We start from the raw sequence: 25,584 nt of genomic DNA, 5'->3' as shown, positions 1-25,584 counted from the left end.
CATGTGGATACACTGTTTAACTTTAATTCATTCCCAGGTATCCCTCCCCATGTGGATACACTGTTTAACTTTAATTCATTCCCAGGTATCCCTCCCCATGTGGATACACTGTTTAACTTTAATTCATTCCCAGGTATCCCTCCCCATGTGGATACACTGTTTAACTTTAATTCATTCCCAGGTATCCCTCCCCATGTGGATACACTGTTTAACTTTAATTCATTCCCAGGTATCCCTCCCCATGTGGATACACTGTTTAACTTTAATTCATTCCCAGGTATCCCTCCCCATGTGGATACACTGTTTAACTTTAATTCATTCCCAGGTATCCCTCCCCATGTGGATACACTGTTTAACTTTAATTCATTCCCAGGTATCCCTCCCCATGTGGATACACTGTTTAACTTTAATTCATTCCCAGGTATCCCTCCCCCATGTGGATACACTGTTTAACTTTAATTCATTCCCAGGTATCCCTCCCCATGTGGATACACTGTTTAACTTTAATTCATTCCCAGGTATCCCTCCCCATGTGGATACACTGTTTAACTTTAATTCATTCCCAGGTATCCCTCCCCATGTGGATACACTGTTTAACTTTAATTCATTCCCAGGTATCCCTCCCCATGTGGATACACTGTTTAACTTTAATTCATTCCCAGGTATCCCTCCCCATGTGGATACACTGTTTAACTTTAATTCATTCCCAGGTATCCCTCCCCATGTGGATACACTGTTTAACTTTAATTCATTCCCAGGTATCCCTCCCCATGTGGATACACTGTTTAACTTTAATTCATTCCCAGGTATCCCTCCCCATGTGGATACACTGTTTAACTTTAATTCATTCCCAGGTATCCCTCCCCATGTGGATACACTGTTTAACTTTAATTCATTCCCAGGTATCCCTCCCCATGTGGATACACTGTTTAACTTTAATTCATTCCCAGGTATCCCTCCCCATGTGGATACACTGTTTAACTTTAATTCATTCCCAGGTATCCCTCCCCATGTGGATACACTGTTTAACTTTAATTCATTCCCAGGTATCCCTCCCCATGTGGATACACTGTTTAACTTTAATTCATTCCCAGGTATCCCTCCCCATGTGGATACACTGTTTAACTTTAATTCATTCCCAGGTATCCCTCCCCATGTGGATACACTGTTTAACTTTAATTCATTCCCAGGTATCCCTCCCCATGTGGATACACTGTTTAACTTTAATTCATTCCCAGGTATCCCTCCCCATGTGGATACACATGTTTAACTTTAATTCATTCCCAGGTATCCCTCCCCATGTGGATACACTGTTTAACTTTAATTCATTCCCAGGTATCCCTCCCCATGTGGATACACTGTTTAACTTTAATTCATTCCCAGGTATCCCTCCCCATGTGGATACACTGTTTAACTTTAATTCATTCCCAGGTATCCCTCCCCATGTGGATACACTGTTTAACTTTAATTCATTCCCAGGTATCCCTCCCCATGTGGATACACTGTTTAACTTTAATTCATTCCCAGGTATCCCTCCCCATGTGGATACACTGTTTAACTTTAATTCATTCCCAGGTATCCCTCCCCATGTGGATACACTGTTTAACTTTAATTCATTCCCAGGTATCCCTCCCCATGTGGATACACTGTTTAACTTTAATTCATTCCCAGGTATCCCTCCCCATGTGGATACACTGTTTAACTTTAATTCATTCCCAGGTATCCCTCCCCATGTGGATACACTGTTTAACTTTAATTCATTCCCAGGTTTCCCTCCCCATGTGGATACACTGTTTAACTTTAATTCATTCCCAGGTATCCCTCCCCATGTGGATACAATGTTTAACTTTAATTCATTCCCAGGTATCCCTCCCCATGTGGATACACTGTTTAACTTTAATTCATTCCCAGGTATCCCTCCCCATGTGGATACACTGTTTAACTTTAATTCATTCCCAGGTATCCCTCCCCATGTGGATACACTGTTTAACTTTAATTCATTCCCAGGTATCCCTCCCCATGTGGATACACTGTTTAACTTTAATTCATTCCCAGGTATCCCTCCCCATGTGGATACACTGTTTAACTTTAATTCATTCCCAGGTATCCCTCCCCATGTGGATACACTGTTTAACTTTAATTCATTCCCAGGTATCCCTCCCCATGTGGATACACTGTTTAACTTTAATTCATTCCCAGGTATCCCTCCCCATGTGGATACACTGTTTAACTTTAATTCATTCCCAGGTATCCCTCCCCATGTGGATACACTGTTTAACTTTAATTCATTCCCAGGTATCCCTCCCCATGTGGATACACTGTTTAACTTTAATTCATTCCCAGGTATCCCCCCATGTGGATACACTGTTTAACTTTAATTCATTCCCAGGTATCCCTCCCCATGTGGATACACTGTTTAACTTTAATTCATTCCCAGTATCCCTCCCCATGTGGATACACTGTTTAACTTTAATTCATTCCCAGGTATCCCTCCCCATGTGGATACACTGTTTAACTTTAATTCATTCCCAGGTATCCCTCCCCATGTGGATACACTGTTTAACTTTAATTCATTCCAGGTATCCCTCCCCATGTGGATACACTGTTTAACTTTAATTCATTCCCAGGTATCCCTCCCCATGTGGATACACTGTTTAACTTTAATTCATTCCCAGGTATCCCTCCCCATGTGGATACACTGTTTAACTTTAATTCATTCCCAGGTATCCCTCCCCATGTGGATACACTGTTTAACTTTAATTCATTCCCAGGTATCCCTCCCCATGTGGATACACTGTTTAACTTTAATTCATTCCCAGGTATCCCTCCCCATGTGGATACACTGTTTAACTTTAATTCATTCCCAGGTATCCCTCCCCATGTGGATACACTGTTTAACTTTAATTCATTCCCAGGTGTCCCTCCCCATGTGGATACACTGTTTAACTTTAATTCATTCCCAGGTATCCCTCCCCATGTGGATACACTGTTTAACTTTAATTCATTCCCAGGTAACCCTCCCCATGTGGATACACTGTTTAACTTTAATTCATTCCCAGGTATCCCTCCCCATGTGGATACACTGTTTAACTTTAATTCATTCCCAGGTATCCCTCCCCATGTGGATACACTGTTTAACTTTAATTCATTCCCAGGTATCCCTCCCCATGTGGATACACTGTTTAACTTTAATTCATTCCCAGGTATCCCTCCCCATGTGGATACACTGTTTAACTTTAATTCATTCCCAGGTATCCCTCCCCATGTGGATACACTGTTTAACTTTAATTCATTCCCAGGTATCCCTCCCCATGTGGATACACTGTTTAACTTTAATTCATTCCCAGGTATCCCTCCCCATGTGGATACACCTGCTGCTTTTGAGGATGGGATCATGTCTCTAAGTCTAGGTTCACAGGTAAGCCATTTAGATAGTGAAACAATGTTATAATTATCAGTGAATCAATGTTATAGTCAACAGTGCATCAATGTTATAGTCATCAGTGAATCAATGTTATAGTCAACAGTGAATCAATGTTATAGTCATCAGTGAATCAGTGTTATAGTCATCAGTGAATCAATGTTATAGTCATCAGTGAATCAATGTTATAGTCAACAGTGAATCAATGTTATAGTCAACAGTGAATCAATGTTATAGTCAACAGTGAATCAATGTTATAGTCATCAGTGAATCAATGTTATAGTCATCAGTGAATCAATGTTATAGTCAACAGTGAATCAATGTTATAGTCATCAGTGAATCAATGTTATAGTCATCAGTGAATCAATGTTATAGTCATCAGTGAATCAATGTATAGTCAACAGTGAATTAATGTTATAGTCATCAGTGAATCAATGTTATAGTCATCAGTGAATCAATGTTATAGTCATCAGTGAATCAATGTATAGTCAACAGTGAATCAATGTTATAGTCATCAGTGAATCAATGTTATAGTCAACAGTGAATCAGTGTTATAGTCATCAGTGAATCAATGTTATAGTTATTAGTGAATCAATGTTATAGTCAACAGTGAATCAATGTATAGTCAACAGTGAATCAATGTTATAGTCATCAGTGAATCAATGTTATAGTCATCAGTGAATCAATGTATAGTCAACAGTGAATCAATGTTATAGTCATCAGTGAATCAATGTTATAGTCATCAGTGAATCAATGTTATAGTCATCAGTGAATCAATGTATAGTCAACAGTGAATTAATGTTATAGTCATCAGTGAATCAATGTTATAGTCATCAGTGAATCAATGTTATAGTCATCAGTGAATCAATGTTATAGTCATCAGTGAATCAATGTTATAGTCATCAGTGAATCAATGTTATAGTCAACAGTGAATCAATGTTATAGTCATCAGTGAATCAATGTTATAGTCATCAGTGAATCAATGTTATAGTCAACAGTGAATCAATGTTATAGTCAAAGTTCAGTGAATCAATGTTATAGTCATCAGTGAATCAATGTTATAGTCATCAGAGAATCAATGTTATAGTAATCAGTGATTCAATGTTATAGTCATCAGTGAATCAATGTTATAGTCAACAGTGAATCAATGTTATAGTCATCAGTGAATCAATGTTATAGTCAACAGTGAATCAATGTTATAGTCATCAGTGAATCAATGTTATAGTCATCAGTGAATCAATGTTATAGTCATCAGTGAATCAATGTTATAGTCATCAGTGAATCAATGTTATAGTCATCAGTGAATCAATGTTATAGTCATCAGTGAATCAATGTTATAGTCATCAGTGAATCAATGTTATAGTCATCAGTGAATCAATGTTATAGTCAACAGTGTCAGTGAATTAATGTTATAGTCAACAGTGAATCAATGTTATAGTCAACAGTGAATCAATGTTATAGTCAACAGTGAATCAATGTTATAGTCAACAGTGAATCAATGTTATAGTCAACAGTGCATCAATGTTATAGTCATCAGTGAATCAATGTTATAGTCATTAGTGCATCCATGTTATAGTCATCAGTGAATCAATGTTATAGTCAACAGTGAATCATGTTATAGTCAACAGTGAATCAATGTTATAGTCAACAGTGAATCAATGTTATAGTCAACAGTGAATCAATGTTATAGTCATCAGTGAATCAATGTTATAGTCATCAGTGAATCAATGTTATAGTCATCAGTGAATCAATGTTATAGTCAACAGTGAATCAATGTTATAGTCAACAGTGAATCGGTGTTATAGGCCACATTTCTTATTACTGATTGTTTGTAATGGACCAAACTGTGAGTGAGGGAGAATTCTGGTGTTTGTTCTCCTACCAATAAGTCCTGTTGTACTATAAACAGGACATTCTGATCCATTAACTGCTGTTTGACCCACATGTACATCAAGGTAGATTTATGATGTAGTATTCTTTACTTTAGTCACAAGTTTACCAAGACAAAATGCTGTTTCACATGTGGGGTTCATTTTGGCCTCAACCTTAAAGAAAAGTATTGTCTGTGAAATAGCTTTAACACTACAAAACTTCATATGTTATTGGTTAGTTATCGGTTTAACTTGGCTGAACAATTTGTCTTGTACCAAATTTTTACTATTCGTATTACCAAAGTATTGATAACTGTTGATAGTAATGTTCTGTATTTGGTAGGTGTTGATGGATTTCCGACACCCCAACGGTAAACATCTGACAGTACTACTGCCGCCTAACAGCCTACTGATAATGACAGGGGAATCACGATATCTGTGGTCGCATGGGATCACGCCACGCAAATCTGACATAATCCCGACAGCCGATGGTAGACTGACCCTCATACATCGCAGTACTCGCACATCCTATACTTTTAGGAAGATCATTCCTCCTAGGGACAGAATCAATCGCCATATACCATTCTCTACAGGGTAAATCTTTATTGTCATAAAATATAATATACCATTCTCTACAGGGTAATTTTTTGTTGTCACATAATATAATATACCATTCTCTACAGGGTAAATCTTTATTGTCACAGAATATAATATACCATTCTCTACAGGGTAAATCTTTGTTGTCACAGAATATAATATACCATTCTCTACAGGGTAAATCTTTGTTGTCACAGAATATAATATACCATTCTCTACAGGGTAAATCTTTATTGTCACAGAATATAATATACCATTCTCTACAGGGCAAATCTTTGTTGTCACAGAATATAATATACCATTCTCTACAGGGTAAATCTTTATTGTCATAGAATATAATATACCATTCTCTACAGGGTAAATCTTTGTTGTCACAGAATATAATATACCATTCTCTACAGGGCAAATCTTTGTTGTCACAGAATATAATATACCATTCTCTACAGGGTAAATCTTTATTGTCTCAGAATATAATATACCATTCTCTACAGGGCAAATCTTTGTTGTCACAGAATGTAATATACCACACTATATTAAATTGTATGCTCACATAAGGCCAGACTGACTTAAAGATCTGGATTGGTGCAAGGGGCTAATATAGTGTTTACATTTTGTATCAGAACTCACAGGGCCAATTTATAGTGTTTACATTTTGTATCAGAACTCACAGGGCCAATTTATAGTGTTTACATTTTGTATCAGAACTCAGTGGGCCAATAAAGTGTTTACATTTTGTATCAGAACTCACAGGGCCAATATAGTGTTTACATTTTGTATCAGAACTCACAGGGCCAATATAGTGTTTACATTTTATATCAGAACTCACTGGGCCAATATAGTGTTCACATTTTGAATCAGAACTCAATGAGTCAATATGTTTACATTTTGTATCAGAACTCAGTGGACCAATATAGTGTTTACATTTTGTATCAGAATTCAGTGGGCTAATAAAGTGTTTACATTTTATATCAGAATTCAGTGGGTCAATAAAGTGTTTACATTTTGTATCAGAACTCACAGGGTCAATATAGTGTTTACATTTTATATCAGAACTCACTGGGTCAATACAGTGTTTACATTTTGTATCAGAACTCAGTGGCCAATGTAGTGTTTACATTTTATATCAGAACTCAGTTGGCCAATATAGTGTTAACATTTTATGTCAGAACTCACAGGACCAATTTAGAGTTTACATTTTGTATCAGAATTCAGTGGGCCAATATAGTATTTACATTTTGTATCAGTGACCGTGAAGGCACACAGGCCTCCTGTTAATTATTTATGACAGAATTATTTATTTTTTATCTAAACGTTTTTTAGGCAACCAAATCCAACAAAACTGGCACAGTCCTCAGCTGATGCTGCATGCCTGGAGGAAAGCCATGTCCATAAGGTAGGTCATCTGACCTGTGTCTATAAGGTAGGTCATCTGTCCCATGTCTATAAGGTAGGTCATCTGACCTGTGTCTATAAGGTAGGTCATCTGACCTGTGTCTATAAGGTAGGACATCTGACCTGTGTCTATAAGGTAGGACATCTGACCTGTGTCTATAAGGTAGGTCATCTGACCTGTGTCTATAAGGTAGGTCATCTGACCCGTGTCTATAAGGTAGGTCATCTGACCTGTGTCTATAAGGTAGGACATCTGACCTGTGTCTATAAGGTAGGTCATCTGACCTGTGTCTATAAGGTAGGACATCTGACCGTGTCTATAAGGTAGGTCATCTGTCCTGTGTCTATAAGGTAGGTCATCTGACCTGTGTCCATAAGGTAGGTCATCTGACCCATGTCTATAAGGTAGGTCATCTGACCTGTGTCCATAAGGTAGGACATCTGACCTGTGTCTATAAGGTAGGTCATCTGACCCGAGTCTATAAGGTAGGACATCTGACCTGTGTCTATAAGGTAGGACATCTGACCTGTGTCTATAAGGTAGGTCATCTGACCCATGTCTATAAGGTAGGTCATCTGACCCTTGTCTATAAGGTAAATCATCTGACCCGTGTCCAACCCGTGTTCAAATAACTTCTTCTCATTAACTGAAAGGCCCAAGTTTGTTAAAGTGGATGACCTTGACCTTCTTTCAAGGTCACAGGGGTAAAATCTTTAAACGACTTGTCAATAACTAGTCGTACAATGGGACAGCAGACACAATTCTAACATCCTACTAGCAGTGTTGCTTTTTTTTGAGATCTGTCTTAAGATAAACATCAATAACTTCAAAATCTACTCTCAAACACGTAAAACCAGGGATACTTAGATGACAGACAATACCATTGATTGAATGTCACTTACATTCTTGTCACTTTGTCCATGTTATCCTAGGATCTAATCATGTTAAGCCTGTTGTATCCATCTTAATTAGGTCACAGTTATGACCTACTTCTTCAAATATTCGGCTATTTTCTATATTAAACTTCACAAACCCATCATTTGTAGACAAAAACTGCAAACAATATCATTTAATTTGTAAGGACTTCATTGATGGAAATTTTATAATTTCACACTTTGACCTCAGAAATTATCATGAACCCTGAAAAAATCATATGTTCTGAATATCATACAATATGCAGCTGATCCTATGGTATCTACATTTAAAATATTTACGGATCACTGAGTGGCTGTAAAGCAGCCCAAAGTGATACCCCTCCTTTCAATACACCTTGACCAAATTCTCCCTTCAAATGAAAAGTAAAACTGTTCATATAATTTCACTGTAAATTCTAGTTTCATATGATATATTGAAGGTATATGAAGAAATAGCAGACCATTTCAGTGGAACCCGTCATAGTCCCTGGCCCAAGATTGCAGATTTTATCCGGGCTCAGCCGACAGGCTCCATTCTGGCAGATATTGGATGTGGCAATGGCAAGTACCTTGGTATCAACAAGGACATATTTGAGGTAAAAGGCAAAATATCATATTTATAATTTTATTTTTATTTTATATATATATCTAATCTTTAATGGTTCTGACAGGAGTTATAACGTGGCTAAGATCTCCTTTGTATGTTTAGGTAGGTTCTGACACGAGTTATAACCTGGCTAAGATCTCCTTTGTATGTTTAGGTTGGTTCTGACACAAGTTATAACCTGGCTAAGATCTCCTTTGTATGTTTAGGTTGGTTCTGACAGGAGTTATAACCTGGCTAAGATCTCCTTTGTATGTTTAGGTTGGTTCTGACACGAGTTATAACCTGGCTAAGATCTCCTTTGTATGTTTAGGTTGGTTCTGACAGGAGTTATAACCTGGCTAAGATCTCCTTTGTATGTTTAGGTTGGTTCTGACAGGAGTTATAACATGGCTAAGATCTCCTTTGTATGTTTAGGTTGGTTCAGACAGGAGTTATAACCTGGCTAAGATCTGCCGGAGTCGAGAGTTCCAAGTATTTGTCAGTGATGTGATGTCTATTCCGATCAGGTCTGGAGCATGTGACATTTGTCTCTGTATCGCCGTGCTTCACCATCTCTCTACAGAGGTCAGTAGATTTATATTACCGTATTCGACCCAATAAGTGCCCAGGCCGTTTAAAAAATTGAAAAAATGCTAATAAGATGAAATTATTGCAAATCTATACAGTTTTTAGTCTTTATTTATGCCTGGGCAATTAAAATGAAGGCCTCAAAAAATGGGAGGGGCGCTTATAGGGACATGGGCGCTTATTGGGTCGAATATGGTATATATAATACTTAGTTTACCATAATTATTGATATCTGTATAATACTTTGTTTGATAACTTTATATTACTGTTAACGTTGACCAGATGGGGAAATTTACGCTAATTACGAGAAATTTGTTTGATCGCGAAAATTTATCCTGTGCGTAATATTTTGTAAACTACATGATAAAATTAAATCATAAAAACGGATTAGCAACACCTTCTTAATTAACCCTTAATTAATAACGGCTAGGAACTAATGTTAACGTTGAAAGAATGGATTATCCATTTTGCATGCAAGTGTTTCGATTCATAAAACAATTGTTTTTTGTAATTTAGACTTTTCTCGGCCAATATACAATGATTTCATATTGACATCCGAACATGAAAGCAATAATAAGACATCAGAGGAAAACACTTTGCATTGGCAAACAAACAGCCGATATATACCAATAATTGGATGATTGCAAACAAACAGCCGATATATACCAATAATTGGATGATTGCAAACAAACAGCCGATATATACCAATAATTGGATGATTGCAAACAAACAGCCGATATATACCAATAATTGGATGATTGCAAACAAACAGCCGATATATACCAATAATTGGATGATTGCAAACAAACAGCCGATATATACCAATAATTGGATGATTGCAAACAAACAGCCGATATATACCAATAATTGGATGATTGCAAACAAACAGCCGATATATACCAATAATTGGATGATTGCAAACAAACAGCCGATATATACCAATAATTGGATGATTGCAAACAAACAGCCGATATATACCAATAATTGGATGATTGCAAACAAACAGCCGATATATACCAATAATTGGATGATTGCAAACAAAAGCCGATATATACCAATAATTGGATGATTGCAAACAAACAGCCGATATATACCAATACCAATAATTGGATGATGATGCAAACAAACAGCCGATATATACCAATAATTGGATGATTGCAAACAAACAGCCGATATATACCAATAATTGGATGATTGCAAACAAACAGCCGATATATACCAATAATTGGATGATTGCAAACAAACAGCCGATATATACCAATAATTGGATGATTGCAAACAAACAGCCGATATATACCAATAATTGGATGATTAAACAAACGATTGATAATTACACCTTTACCATCAAATTTCAATCTTTGAATTAGAAAACAAAAGACTGACGGCCTATCCTGCTTCTAGCTGATGGTCAATGCAGGGCAGTATTTTAAAAGCACATTAGACCCGAGACATTCTTGGGGGCTGGAGAACAGAGTTTACATACATTTCAGCTGTGACCCTTTGGTGCAGGAGGGGTGTGGGATCCAATAGGGAAATTTGAGGTTAATTCAGTGAGGAAATAAATCTGTATTCAGAACATTTCTTAACATAGAAATCTAGGTGAGAGATACAGGCTCTCTGGGCCTCTTGTTCATCTACTCTATATTTTCATTTCCAGGAGAGAAGATTACACGGAATATCAGAACTGCTGCGTATCCTACGTCCTGGTGGAAAAGTCCTGATCTATGTCTGGGCGATGGAACAGGAGCTTCATAAAGTCAAGTCAAAATATTTAAAGGAGGTTAAAGGAAATAAAACTACACAGGCCTTTGATAACAGTGCAAGGAGTAGTTCACAGGCCATTGAAGGAGGTTAAAGGAAATAAAACTACACAGGCCTTTGATAACAGTCAAACAACACAGGCCATTGATAACAGTGCAAGGAGTAGTTCACAATTACATTCATCAGATAAAGTGATTGATAAATTATCTTCTGCACAGTCAGGAAAAATGGGGAATGTTTCTGTTACAAACGAATGTGAAGATGAGCATATCGATGGACAAGTGAATATTACAGCCTCTACATGTGATCAGAAACCTGAATTAACACCAAGGACATGTGAGAGTTGTGGAGAAACAGGACAGTGTATTAGTAATATGTTGGAGATCCACAAAAATCGGACCAAGTTCAAACAACAGGACATGCTAGTGCCCTGGCAGTTAAAGAAGGAGCAGGGAGAGTGTGTATTTCATAGATACTACCATGTGTTCAGACAGGGGGAGCTAGAGACACTGTGTAAGAGGCTGGACAACTGTACAGTCATAGAAAGTTATTACGATCAGGGAAACTGGGCCGTCATACTACAGAAGTTGTAGTGTGGATAGGGAGAAAGAAAAAAAATAAATTATTTGATATTTCATATCCAGGTATTGAATTAGCTTATTGAGTGATCTTATGCAATACAGCTGCAAGTAGCCGATCGACTACTTTCTCATAACCACTGGTCAGAAATTAACTGAATTGATCTGGTACATGTAGTATCCTCATGGAGTGGTGACTCTAAATTATACAAATGATCCTTCAGTACTTTTTGAAAAAAATAGCAGCAAAAAGAAAACAAGAGGCCCAGAGGGCCTGTATCGCTCACCTGGTTTTTTGTTAGTAATTATCACAAGACTCAGACAATTAGAAAAATAAGCAAAATTGACTCCCAAAGTTTAATTTTGAATCACAACCATACAATGATGCTATTGATACCATACAAATATGCTATCCAATACATAGGTTCAGAGACAAAGTAATTTATATGAAAATAGTAGCCTAATTGACCTTTTGACCTCGCATCTATTGCCGTCTAAGGCCCCGGGGGTCAGCCCTATCATTTGTACAATTTCAAATCCCAACCCTATAAGGATGTAACCATTGCATTATGAGCGTAATCCCATGTTAAGTTGCAGAGAAAAAGTCATTTATATGGAAATTGACCACTTTTGACCCCGCCCCTCAGGCCCCCGGGGGGTCAGCCCTATCATTTGCACAATTTTGAATCCCCACACTATAAGGATACTACCATTGTATTATGGGTGCTATACCGTGCTTAGTTTCAGAGAAGAAGTCGTTTAAATGGAAATAGCCAAATTGGCCACTTTCGACCCCGCCCCTCAGGCCCCCTGGGGGTCAGCCCCATCATTTGCACAATTTTGAATCCCCACCCTATAAAGATGCCACCATTGCATTATGGGTGCTATACCATGCTTAGTTTCAGAGAAGAAGTCGTTTATATGGAAATAGCCAAATTGGCCCCTTTTGACCCCGCCCCTCAGGCCCCCCGGGGGTCAGCCCCATCATTTGTACAATTTTGAATCCCCAACCTATAAAGATACTACCATTGCATTATGAGTGCTATCTCATGCTTAGTTTCAGAGAAGAAGTCGTTTATATGGAAATAGCCAAATTGACCCCATTTGACCCCGCCCCTCAGGCCCCCGAGGGGTCAGCCCCATCATTTGTACAATTTTGAATCCCCACCCTATAAGGATGCTACCATTGCATTATGGGTGCTATCCCATGCTTGGTTTCAGAGAAGAAGTCGTTTATATGGAAATAGCCAAATTGACCCCTTTTGACCCCGCCCCTCAGGCCCCCGGGGGGTCAGCCCCATCATTTGTACAATTTTGAATCCCCACCCTATAAGGATGCTACCATTGCATTATGGATGCTATCCCATGCTTGGTTTCAGAGAAGAAGTCGTTTATATGGAAATAGCCAAATTGACCCCTTTTGGCCCCGCCCCTCAGGCCCCTGGGGGGTCAGCCCCATCATTTGTACAATTTTCAGTTAGTAGCCCATAAGGATGCTACCAGTCAAATTTTGTTGAAATCCGACCAGCGGTTATGGAGAAGAAGTCGATTGTTGACGGACGGACGGACGGACGGACGACGGACGACGGACGACGGACGACGGACGCCACGGTATGGCATAAGCTCACCTTGGTCCTTCGGACCAGGTGAGCTAAAAAAAAGGCAATTTCAATAGCCCACCCTTGAAAAAGATGGAAGAACGGCAATATACTGTTGTTTTTATTCCTGGGGTGACATTTTGTATTATTCCTGTTCAAGTTAAAGATGCTCCACTGCCGGCAGAGTATAAACAATATTCATCATTTGAACAATAATTGGTGATTAATCGTGTATAGATATGCCTAATTAACACAAAAAAAGATAATATGAAACAATTCATTTCGCCTTTGGTGCATGCGCAATCAGTACTTTATTCCATATTGTACAAATAGGATTTAGTGTCACAGAATTTTTTATGGGATGCAATTAATTAATTTTTGTATTTTTAACTTGAAGTAAAATTAGATGCTCAAACTTTTCAATGGTGGTAATAGTGTAAAGTAAGTAATTTTTGTAACTGAAGAAAAATACTTAATCGTCTGCTCCTGTTTTTGATAGTGAAAAAATACCATTTATCAGCGGTGGAGCATCTCTAATTTTTTTTTTTTTTTTAAGTTTACTTGAATACTCATGAATAAAATGAAAATGGTGAGAAAGATGACCTGTACAATTTATCTCAGAAATTGGCAATGTGTGAACAATTGTCTCTGAGATCAAAGAAAGAGATAATGGTGGAATGTACTGTGAACTAAAACAACTATTCAATACGGAGACATGAAACAAGAAATACACATTTTTATAGGCTGATTATTTATTCAAAGCTATACATTGTGCCTAATAATTACAGGTGATATACGGTACATACATACTGGTATAAATAGATATACACAGGCTTACAATCTCTGTTCCAAAGGCAGATTGGACAATTCTCACAGGGATACAAACTTTTACAAATGGATCATCTTTAAATATATCATTATTTAAATGTAATGAACTGTATAGCAAAACTGGTAGAAGGAAACTGCATAAAAATCATAAATATAAAGCAAAAACTTCAATTAGCTAAGATGGCAGCCAGAAATTGCCGTCCGTCGGTCCCAAAATGCAATATACATCATGAGTATAGGCACCAAGGCAAAACTACATACAATGTACAATGCATGAAATTTGAGAAATAAACCTTCAGATTTTTGAGAAATAGTAATTCTAAACCTTTTTAACTGTCAAACTGGCTGTCTGCTGAACATCTTGTATTCAAACCAGCCCCATCATTCAAGATACATAACCAAGCACCAGGACAAAACTACATGTGGAATTTCAGAATGTTCTTTTTAGTACTACATTCTGAGTATTAACAAAATTCTTCTATCAAAATCAAAGATGCCTGTCTGTCAACTGTCTTGTTTTTTCAAAATACATACTATAAAGGACAGCATGTCTAACTAGACACCAAAGTAAGCCTACATATGAAATTTGAGAGGACTAGATCCCCTCAGTGCTTTCTGAGAAATTAACAAAGTTAAATGTCGAAATCAAAGATTACATTCCATAAAGAAAGGAATTTTTTTTTACTCAAATAAATAACAATATCTGCTCTCAACAGCAAAGGAATCACAAAAAGACTCCATAACAATTAAGCAGGTAAACATATGGTATAATAACGATTATCTCGCATGTTGTTAACTGAAACCATGGTTTTGTACATTTACCTCAGTCTTCAACTAGCCAATAAAGTGAATAGTCGGGCAAAGGAAGGATAAAGTCAGTAAAATGGTATTGATATATCCAGTATAATTTCCTTTGAAATAGAAAAATAAAACACCAAAATCGCTCTGCATGCGAAGAAATTAATTTATATTACAACAATCCTAAAACATCCTATCCTTGTTGATATTCCTACGCAGCCTCTTTCAGAATTTATTTTTGGAACTGTGCTAAATTTACCCAGGGCTTTTCCTTAAAGTTTCAAAGGTCAAAACTGGGCAGAACTTGACAGTTGTTTTGATATATATATATACATTTTGTATATATATAGACTTTTGGAAGGCCAACGGACACTTTTAGACTGGTTTCAATGCCCGACTATTCACTTTAACATCTTTACATCAATTGATCACAGAAATGGTACATGAAAGTTTACCATGTAATCAGTGTGCAGAAAGCTAGAAATATTAACAATCAGCTACACATGCAAGGGAAGCAACAAAAAATTATAAATTAAATCCTTTTACCATCATTATTTTCACCTGACCGGTATATCCATTTATCAATATGGGCAATGAAGATATCCTTAAGGCTAGTTACTTATAGCCCCATTAAATATGGCCCAATTAACTCGCCTGCAATTATCAATACTGATGCATACTTAAGACTAAAGAAAATCTGCTAAAGGCCCACTACCTTTCTGAAACGGCTCTTAATTTTTAAAATGGAAATGTAAAACCAAACTGAAAATTTCGTAGTCACAAAAGTTATTAACTTATCGCTTATACTAAACGTATTATCACCTTCTGCACAATATGATTGAAATAAATAAAATGTAAATTTTCAAAATGCGGGTCGTTTTATGTTTCCCGCTGTCATCCATAAATAACACGCGGAAGTTGACTATTATTGCGTGAGAAGGCAAAACAGTGAAATGAATCTCCCCTGTTATCATATATTACGCCAGAAATCTTGCATATGTTTGGTGTTGTAACCTCATCTTAGGCCATCGGTATATATTTTCTGATGTTATTAATGTTTTTAAGACACATTTATGTTTTGCTTTGGAAAGGTTGTTGGCCTTCAAGATGTTCCATGTTTGCCCAAAAGGTGCGCAACAGATCTAGATGACAGGGAATTATGATAGTCTCTGAGTTTTGAATATGGTTTGCCTAAAAAGAATACACTGTACATCTAGATGGTTTTAATTTGGGAACCATCATACAAAATTTTTGAACAATTTACTCTTCTTCCTTTTAACATAATTGCACAATCCTAATTAAAGATTGTAGCTTATCTGATCCCTGTGACCTTGAATGACTTTTTAAAATAAGGTCATTACTTTGAATAAACTTGGTAACCCTTCAAGACTCCCCACATGCTGCAAGCCCAATATCAGGTCTCTAGGCATCATGTTTAAGAACTTCAAGAACTTGCTTTACATTATGTAAAACATAAACCTATTTAACCCCTGTGACCTTGGATGAAGGTCAAGGTTATTCATTTGAACAATCTTAGAAGCTGGGCCACTTGATATTTTAGATGAAGTCATTAATAGGGAAATGTTGATAGCTGGACATATGACAGATCTAGATGGCTGGACAGATAACAGATCTAGATGAAGCATCACAGCATAAGCTCACTTGCCTTTGGCTTCAATACATATCATACATATTATTATAATGCATATCATCCTCAATACTCCAGGGGTTCCGATCACTTATGAACTCTACACCTCTGACAATCTCATAGTAAAATTGGAGACAACAGAACAGGTAATTTAGTCATTTGATGTATACAAAAGAGCCGTATAATGGTACACTGTGGTTGGCTGTGTGGCTTTGATGTTTGGCGTCACTCTCTCTGTCGTCTTCAAAGGAAATCTTTGCTGGCCTGTGATTGGTTCAGATGTTTTCAGCTGAACTGCCCCCAATTTTACTATGAGGATAGTCCAGGGGTGTAGAGATCATAAGTGATTGGAACCCCTGGAGTATCGAGGATGTAATGCATATATACATGATAGCAACATGCTTGTCACAGTAAAAATACTTGAAAATATATGTTTTCAGTAAACTCCACAAAATAAAACCATACAAAGCTGATAATAAAAAAATTCTCTAGTCTGTAAGGCTAGTAATTAATAAAGTTGAAATATTGCACAGAAATGAAAGAAAACGCTTGTTAATCTAGATATAATAACTATGTAAATGAAAATCATCCACTATAGGTCCTCAGTGATTTACCATTAAATCATCAAACATGGGAAGTGAGTCCGCTAAACCTGCCTATATTATAAGGCTTTATTAATTTTTGCCTAATATATATACCAGGTATTAGGTGGATTTTGGTTTCATTAGTTTAACCTCCTATTAACAGCCATGGTCATGTAAGGACATGCCAGGTTTGTTTGTGGAGGAAAGCCTGAGTATCTGGAGAAAAACCACCAACCAGCGGTCAGTACCTGGCAACTGCCCAACATGGGATTCGAACCCACATCCTAAGGGTGGAGGGCTTGTGATAATATGTCAGGTCATCTTACTGGGTATTGGGAGGGGGGGAAGACCTAATTATATAAGCAGGTTTAGTGGACTAATGGAAAGTCTAACTGTACATTATGTGATTAATGTAACCATCAGTCCTTTCATGATCACAATAAAATATAAAGATACACACTTACAGGCTTTATAACACAGTGTCTTGGTATAGTTGTATGTGTTTGTAGTACAAAACCATCAAAAAAGAGATTCCAAATGGCAGAACAAATAACAGCACCAGTTTTACACTTCCGAAAAAGGTTTGTATACACAGGAAAGGTGTGGACACACAGGAAAGGTATGGACACACAGGAAAGGTATGTACGCACAGGAAAGGTATGGACACACAGGAAAGGTATGGACATACAGGAAAGGTATAGACACAGGAAAGGTGTTGACACAGGAGAGGTGTGGACACAGGAAAGGTATGGACACAGGAAAGGTATGGACACAGGAAAGGTATGGACACACAGGAAAGGTATGGACACAGGAAAGGTATGGACACACAGGAAAGGTATGGACACACAGGAAAGGTATGGACACACAGGAAAGGTATGTACGCACAGGAAAGGTATGGACACACAGGAAAGGTATGGACACAGGAAAGGTATGGACACACAGGAAAGGTATGGACACACAGGAAAGGTATGTACGCACAGGAAAGGTATGGACACACAGGAAAGGTATGGACACAGGAAAGGTATGGACACAGGAGAGGTATGGACACACAGGAAAGGTATGGACACACACGAAAGGTATGGACACAGGAGAGGTATGGACACACAGGAAAGGTATGGGCACACAGGAAAGGTATGTACACACAGAAAAGGTATGGACACAGGAAAGGTATGGACACAGGAAAGGTATGGACACACAGGAAAGGTATGGACACACAGGAAAGGTATGGACACACAGGACAAGTATGGACATACAGGAAAGATATGGACACACAGGAAAGATATGGACACACAGGAAAGATATGGACACACAGGAAAGATATGGACACACAGGAACAGGTATGGACACACAGGAACAGGTATGGACACACAGGAAAGGTATGGACATACAGGAGAGGTATGGACACACAGGAGAGGTATGGACACACAGGAAAGGTATGGACACACAGGACAAGTATGGACACACAGGAAAGGTATGGACACACAGGAAAGGTATGGACACACAGGAAAGGTATGGACACACAGGAGAGGTATGGACACACAGGAAAGGTATGGACACACAGGAGAGGTATGGACACACAGGAAAGGTACGGACACACAGGAAAATCACTTTCTTGGATCTAAAGCACAAGATATTTGTTTTGCCAATAACATTGCATACCAATCTACAATAGGAAACCTTAATGTGTTTTGGTACAGGTTTACACACCATCATTTTATTTACAAATTAGATCAAACACCAAAGCTTGCCTATTGACCGATCGCCAGGTGCAATATAGCCACGTCTCATGCTCACAAACGCACGTGTTTCTATTCAATGTCGGAGCAAACATCGTAGCACACACAATACAAAATACAAAGTCACATGCGGTTTGATTGACAGCTGGCGATCCGTCAATTGTAACTCTACATAACATTATAACGATGTGAGACTTCCAATCATAGGCCATTGTAAGACTTTTATAAAAGAAGCAACTACTTATATATAAAACTGAAATTCAGTTGGTTTTTTTATCTACATTAAAATTGGTTGCAATAGTATTGCTTGTTTCAGTGAAATCGAAATCTTTTGTCCATAAAACAAACTAATTCAGTAAAAATAATAGTGTGAAAGACTGTAAGTATTGGATTTTAAAGATAGGACATTAACCCTTCAGACAATGAAAAACATACAAGAGATCCTAGAGGGATCTTGGCGCCCACCAAAGAATATACTTCTGACAATAGAAGGAGCGATCTTTTCTCTGCTTTTCAAACTTTAACTACATACTACATATTAAATTTGAGAAATATCTTTCCAGTACTTTCTGAGATATAGAGCAGTAACAAACTTCAATTATCAAATCCAAGATGGCTACCTGTCGGCCATCTTGTTCACCGATCGGTTTGAAATAGCAGTATGCACAACTACAACCCTTGGGGAACCTGCACATGAAATTTGAGACAGATCCCTTGAGTACTTTCTGAGAAATAGCGTTAATTAACTGCAATTGTCAAAATCCAAGATGGCATCCTGTCAGCCATCTTGTTAACCAAACAGTACGAAAATTCAATAGGCACAACTAAGGACCTATGGGAATCTGCGCATGAAAGTTGAGACGTAGCTCTTCAGTACCTTATGAGTAATAGCGGTAACAAGAATTGTTAACGGACGAATGACAGACATACCACGGACAAAAGGTGATTTGAATAGCCCATCATCTGATGATGATGTTCTTAAACTTTACCTCAATGTAGTAACATCTATATTGGAGAATTAGAAAAATAAATTAAATAAGTCAGTGAATTAGATTTATATCTTATATTCAACAGCAATTGCTTCTAAAGAATTCATCACAGGACATGCAATTGAAATTATGATGTAAAAACTTTTAAATTAATGTTTTTCAGATAGATAAAATTGCATTGTAAAAGCAATATATTTTACAAGTTTTGCTTGAAAAATGTATAAAAGTGAACTTTAATATTAATATAAACATCCCAAAATAAGTCTCATATTATAATTATGTTTCAAATACCTGGTAAATATTCTTTCCTAAACACACAGAACTGGATTCTTATTTTCTGTTTTTTAACCAATTAAAGTAAAAAAAAACACAGGACTTGGTAACACTTAAAAACACAGGGGCATGACACGAAATTTTTTGACCAACAGTATACACACACATATATATATATATATGCATACTGTTAAGAAATTTTGTGCCAGGTCCCTGTGCTAGATAGATAAATTGCATCTTGAAGCACAGGGACATGGCACAAACTTTTTTAACCAAGAGTATACATATATATATATATATATTATATGCATACTGTTGGTTAAGAAATTTTGTGCCAGGTCCCTGTGCTTCAAGATGCAATTTATCTATCTAGCTGGCATGCATTCTGACAATCAAGGACACAGGATACCAGGTAACATTCCTGACTGACATTAAAATTCATTGTACATGTGTATTAGGATTACAGTAATGACAAGTCAGCTGCTTTTGTGGGTAGGTATTAATTGTGGCTTCATATATTTCTATGAGCATAATGTCATATTTTTAAGCTATAATGTCATTATATTTTAACTTCATCAGAGTATAAAAGAAATTTTGTTTGCAAACTGTGTGAAACCGTGTAGTTACATCAATGCTTATAATTAATTTTTCGGCCTACTTGAAAAGATACATTTAAACATATGATTCCATTGATTTTTCAATGGATTCTTTTTCCTTATTCAATACGCCATGTCGCGGTCTCTATTGTGACGTCATGATAACATCGGGTTTTTGCACCAATCTCAGATTTTTCTTCATAGTAGTATGAAGAAAAAGTATCTGCCAATCAGAATGTTGGATTTAGTATGAAAACAAATTAAATTTTTATCATTTTTAGATAAACCAATGTCATTTTCACATCTAATGTTACTATTCACTGTCTGATAGCTATAATCAAGAGCAGACAACTGATATCACATCAGAGTGACCATATAGAGGCATGTTTTAGCCAGATCTCACTGGTTTTGGTTTTGGTACTGTAATGGGTTATAGTTCTGGTGCATGTAAAGGTAAGGGAATGGGGGTACAGCCCACTGACCAGGAGTTTTATTGTCGTACTGTCTCTGACCAGAGTCATGCACTTGTTGTGGCACGTCTGTGAAGGAGTGATCAGAATTCTGACCATCTCGACCGTCTTTTCTCCGTAGCTCAGAGTAACTATCGGGCCCCACACTGGACATATAGGCGGACGACTGGTGAGACAAATGGCTGACCTGATCAATGCTAGCTGTTGGATCAACTGTATAGGGAAGATGGGGCAGGTGCATTGAAGCGTGACCTTGGCCTTGTGACTGTCCCTGAGCCTGGACTTGCTCCTGATGATGCATGGTACTGACTGCTTGGAGAAGAGCTTGTTTGCGTAAGTATTCGGCAGTTGCCGCTGCCATTTGTTCGTCTTGAGGTGAAAGGCCATGGGCCGAAGCAGCTGCCGTCACCTGATTGAGTGACCTTGACAAAGGTCGTACAGTCGTCACTGGTGGTAATGGCTGCTGTTGCTGCTGATCTTGGTGAGACATATAATTGTCCACTGGTTCTGAGGTTGAATCCACACTATCTAAATGATTGTTTATTTTTTCTGAGCTGTCTCCACTGTCACTAGTAGCACCAATGATACGCTCCACAATATTACTAAACACTGCCCTGTTTTCAGCCTCTGGACTTGACATTATTTCTGGGGTTTGACTTTCTATGTTGGATGTTGTTTGTTCATTAGAGAAGTCCTTATCATGACTATCTAAATCTGCCGGCGTGTCCGAACCACTCATCATCATAGGCCTACCTCCTCTTCTGACTGTTCCATCAAAACTTTCAATAAAATAACCTTCCTTCCCTTTCAAATCTGATATGACACCGTCTCTCCATTTCTTTGGATCTCTCTTATGCACCAAGATCATGTGGCGTCTAATAATGGAAGTGTCACTGAATTTTCTAGCACAGAGACCACAAGAGAATGGTTTATCACCATTGTGAATTCTCTCGTGTCTATACAGAGCCTGCTTTTGTGTGAAACCTTTACCACAAACTCCACACAGATGATCCTTTCCACCTTTGTGTACTTTCATGTGAATGGCAAGGGCTGAAGACTGCCTGAAAAGTTTATCACACACTTCACATTTGAACCTTTTCACTTCATCATGTGTGTATTTGTGTTCTTTCAAAGACTTTTCATAGGCAAAGGACTTGTTGCACACCTTACAAACATGAGGTCGCAGACCCATATGAACATTTGCATGTTGGATATACGAGTTTTTCTGGGTAAAACTTTTTCCACATGTTGGACACAAAAAACTTTTTCTGATGCCCATATGTTCAGCTTTGATATGGTAATTCAATACATATTTAGTGCTGAATACTTTATCACATTGATCACATGGATATTCAGGTTTTTCATAATCTTCTTCATGAACTTTCTTGTGTTTGATAAATGTCCGAAGGGATTTATACATCTTACCACATGTGTCACAACAATGTTGCGGTTCAACATGTGTCATCACATGGCGTTTCAAATCCTTATGAATACCGAATGTTCTGTCACAATGTTCACACTTCCATTTCTTCATTCTGTGGTTCCTCCTATAATGTTCACCAAGCTGACTTTTTTTCTTAGCCACATAGGAACATGAAGGGCAAGGGTAATCTAAAGTTTTTCCTACATTTTGGGGCCTTTTCCCTCTGGATTTCTTAATTTGTCCTGCTCTGGTTTTCCTTGTTTGCTTCGAATTCCTACCAGATTTCCTTTCAAATTTTATTTTCAACCCATCAGCTTTGTCATTAAATGTTTTATCTGGAAGCCATTCTTGATCATTGGCATCCTGTTTTTCATCCTTTTCTTCATCTTCACAATCCTCTTCTTCATCAACTTCTAATTCTAGATCTTGTCCGTCATCTGCATCATCATCTTCAACATCATCATCATTGTCATCATCAACCACCTCTTCAGATATTTCGACAGTTTCCTTAGGACCTTCCTCGCCTTCCTCTTGCTTGATTTCCACAGATTTTGCACGTAATGAAGTTTTGAGAAGTTTCACAGGAACACCTTTCCTTTTATGTTTTTTTTTGGGTGGTGATAATTTACTTATTTTCTTAGCTATGTTATCAACACGTAGAGTTTGTTTGGTCTTTGTTCTGGTAACAGTGTGTTCTTGTTTATTGAAATTATGCTTGAAGTCTCTGTTTCTATTAATAACATCACGGTTTGCTTGTTGTTTCTTATGAACATAGTTTATTGAAGCATCCTCCTCTAAATCTAGATTGATATTATCTTTGTCATCATCCTCACTACTATTCACGACGTTTTCAGGTGGCGAAATATTTCCTTCTTCATCTTCTGTTTCCCCATCATACATTGGGTCCGTTTCGGCTACTTTTTCAGTGTCCGCATTTTGCTCGTTCATGAAATCTTTCGACGAAAAGGTTAATACGATCGGTTCTGGAATCTTGCTTTTCGCAACATTTGGTTTAAACGTAAGCTCCTTTTGATGTTCGTGTTGTTTACTCATGTAAATGTCTGCTATTTGTTTAGTTATGTTTGTTTCGACACTGTCTTGAGCGTGATTCGATAACGTTGACTGTCTGATACCATCGTCGTAATCCAATGACACCGGAGGAATACCATACACAGAATTGAGTAACTCTATCAAAAGTTTGTATGCAGAAACCATAGAATTCCAATCCCCCGCCATGGTAAATTTACCATCTTCTTCGTGCAGGTCAACCCCTGCTTCCCGACTAATTTCTGAAAGTTGAACGTTCGACAGTGGAGTCGATACATCATCGAAATTCTTCAAAAATTCTGATGACAATTCAGCGGATGTATATGCAAACACTTTCTTCATAACTCTATGCATCGACATATCCATGTTGTTTTAAAAATGCATCATTGGATTACGGTAATTTGTTGACTTTTTACAATATTTTCTAGAGATATTTCGTCCATTTTCGCAAACCGGAAGTTGATACCGCTGCACTGAAGGAGAGTTCGTAACAAGAGAGATAACTGTGAATTTCCCCCATAAACATTGACAACTAGCCTAAATGAAACGATACTTCAAATTATATAACTTAAACTAGATATGTATACTGTGTTGTTTATGGCAATATATCTGTATCATTTAATTATTTTATTAGATATTTTAGAGATATTTGACATCTGAATTAAGTTGCTTGTACTTTTTTGATGTGCACCGTTTACCTTTTATGATCCAGATATTTTAATCACACTGTACATGTAGATACATTGTACAGTGCGTTAGTCCGCTTCAAATTAAATACAAAGCTCTCTATTCGTCGTATGTATAGTATCATGTAGATTGTTACGATTTTCCCAAAATTTACATAAACTTTAATTCTCAGATCACTGTACATCGGTGTCAACCCAATTTCATTCAGAAAATGATAAAAAAGGGTACATTTAGTTGATAAAAACGGTTTCGAAACTTACGGTGGCTGATTTGTGTCATTTCGTCTTTTCGCCCCGAAAAAATCAAATACGCAAAGACGAAATGGATGCACGCTAATTAGCGCCTTCAATCTTCGTCTTTTCGCCTTAAAAATCGCGGTTTTTTTTTTTGTGTTTTGCGTGACCGAAAAGACTGAAATATAGAAAAGCTTCAGTCCTATAGTAAATCTTTTCAGTCCGAAAACAAGAAAAGGCTAAAATTAACTATTTTTAAACATATTTTTAAAAAAAATATTGCAACTTATGAATGTTTTCTTCTGATCATATCATACAATGACGAAACAAAGAGACGACATACCCAGACAATATTGATAAATGCAAAAAAAAAAAAAAAAAAAAAAAAAAAATCTTTTACTGCACTTTATAAATGATGCACGTGCCCGAAAAAACTTTGGTTTATGTAATCAGCATATAGCTCGCTGCCACACTAACATCAACATTCAAGTTTCATGAAATACTTATTACAATGGAAGAAACAATGAAAGGGACTCTCACACTTATGACCAAAGATACACGAAATAAGTCCTAATTTAACTGGCTACATCGATGTCTTAACTTTGTATGTACAATATTTGTATTTCTGTCATCTAAAAATTGTAATATGCTGAACATATATTTCATCAGAATTACGCGATATACATTTTTAAAAGTTGCTAATGAAAATGATGATCCAGTCGCTTCATCGAAAAGATGGCATAACAGATTTATTTCTTAAATTTAAGGAGTTCCCTAATTTAAAATTTTCTATAGGAAAACATTACATATTTTAAGAAAGGCTCCTTAACTTAGAGTTTTTCCCTTAACTTCTGTAATGCTTTCCTATGGGGAATTTTAAGTTAAGGAATTTCTTACAGTTAGGAATGAAACTGTTAGCTCTAAAGCATAGTTACTAGTATTGCCGTCTTTCGGAGGAAGAAGTG

The 25,584-nt window shown here is 37.2% G+C and overlaps 2 protein-coding genes across 4 annotated transcripts in view; one reads left to right on the top strand and one right to left on the bottom strand.

Annotated features, from left to right (window-relative positions):
• Window positions 1-11,770, top strand: part of LOC138328423 (alkylated DNA repair protein alkB homolog 8-like) — a 32,797-nt gene extending 21,027 nt beyond the window's left edge. For all 3 annotated transcript variants that reach the window (XM_069275225.1, XM_069275227.1, XM_069275226.1), the window contains 7 exons: window positions 3,348-3,418; window positions 5,636-5,886; window positions 7,210-7,282; window positions 8,637-8,792; window positions 9,218-9,367; window positions 11,028-11,150; window positions 11,221-11,770. In XM_069275225.1, the coding sequence (XP_069131326.1) occupies window positions 3,348-3,418; window positions 5,636-5,886; window positions 7,210-7,282; window positions 8,637-8,792; window positions 9,218-9,367; window positions 11,028-11,150; window positions 11,221-11,724 (1,328 nt within the window). In that variant the 3' untranslated portion in view covers window positions 11,725-11,770. The remainder of the gene's footprint in view (window positions 1-3,347; window positions 3,419-5,635; window positions 5,887-7,209; window positions 7,283-8,636; window positions 8,793-9,217; window positions 9,368-11,027; window positions 11,151-11,220) is intronic.
• A 2,069-nt stretch (window positions 11,771-13,839) lies between these two features.
• On the bottom strand, window positions 13,840-24,215 carry LOC138328422 (uncharacterized). The gene has a single exon (XM_069275224.1). It carries the CDS (start codon window positions 24,063-24,065, stop codon window positions 21,159-21,161), a length of 2,907 nt encoding a protein of 968 aa, XP_069131325.1. The 5' UTR covers window positions 24,066-24,215; the 3' UTR covers window positions 13,840-21,158.
• Between the last annotated feature and the right edge of the window lie 1,369 nt (window positions 24,216-25,584).

The sequence above is a fragment of the Argopecten irradians genome, chromosome 7 (genome assembly GCF_041381155.1).
Source record: "Argopecten irradians isolate NY chromosome 7, Ai_NY, whole genome shotgun sequence".
NCBI classification, from domain to species: Eukaryota; Metazoa; Mollusca; class Bivalvia; order Pectinida; family Pectinidae; genus Argopecten; species Argopecten irradians.
This window is presented reverse-complemented; position numbering and strand designations above follow the sequence as displayed.

Bases quoted from the DNA above. Each gene is read 5' to 3' on its own strand.
- LOC138328422 (XM_069275224.1), bottom strand. From the start codon at position 24,065: ATGGATATGTCGATGCATAGAGTTATGAAGAAAGTGTTTGCATATACA.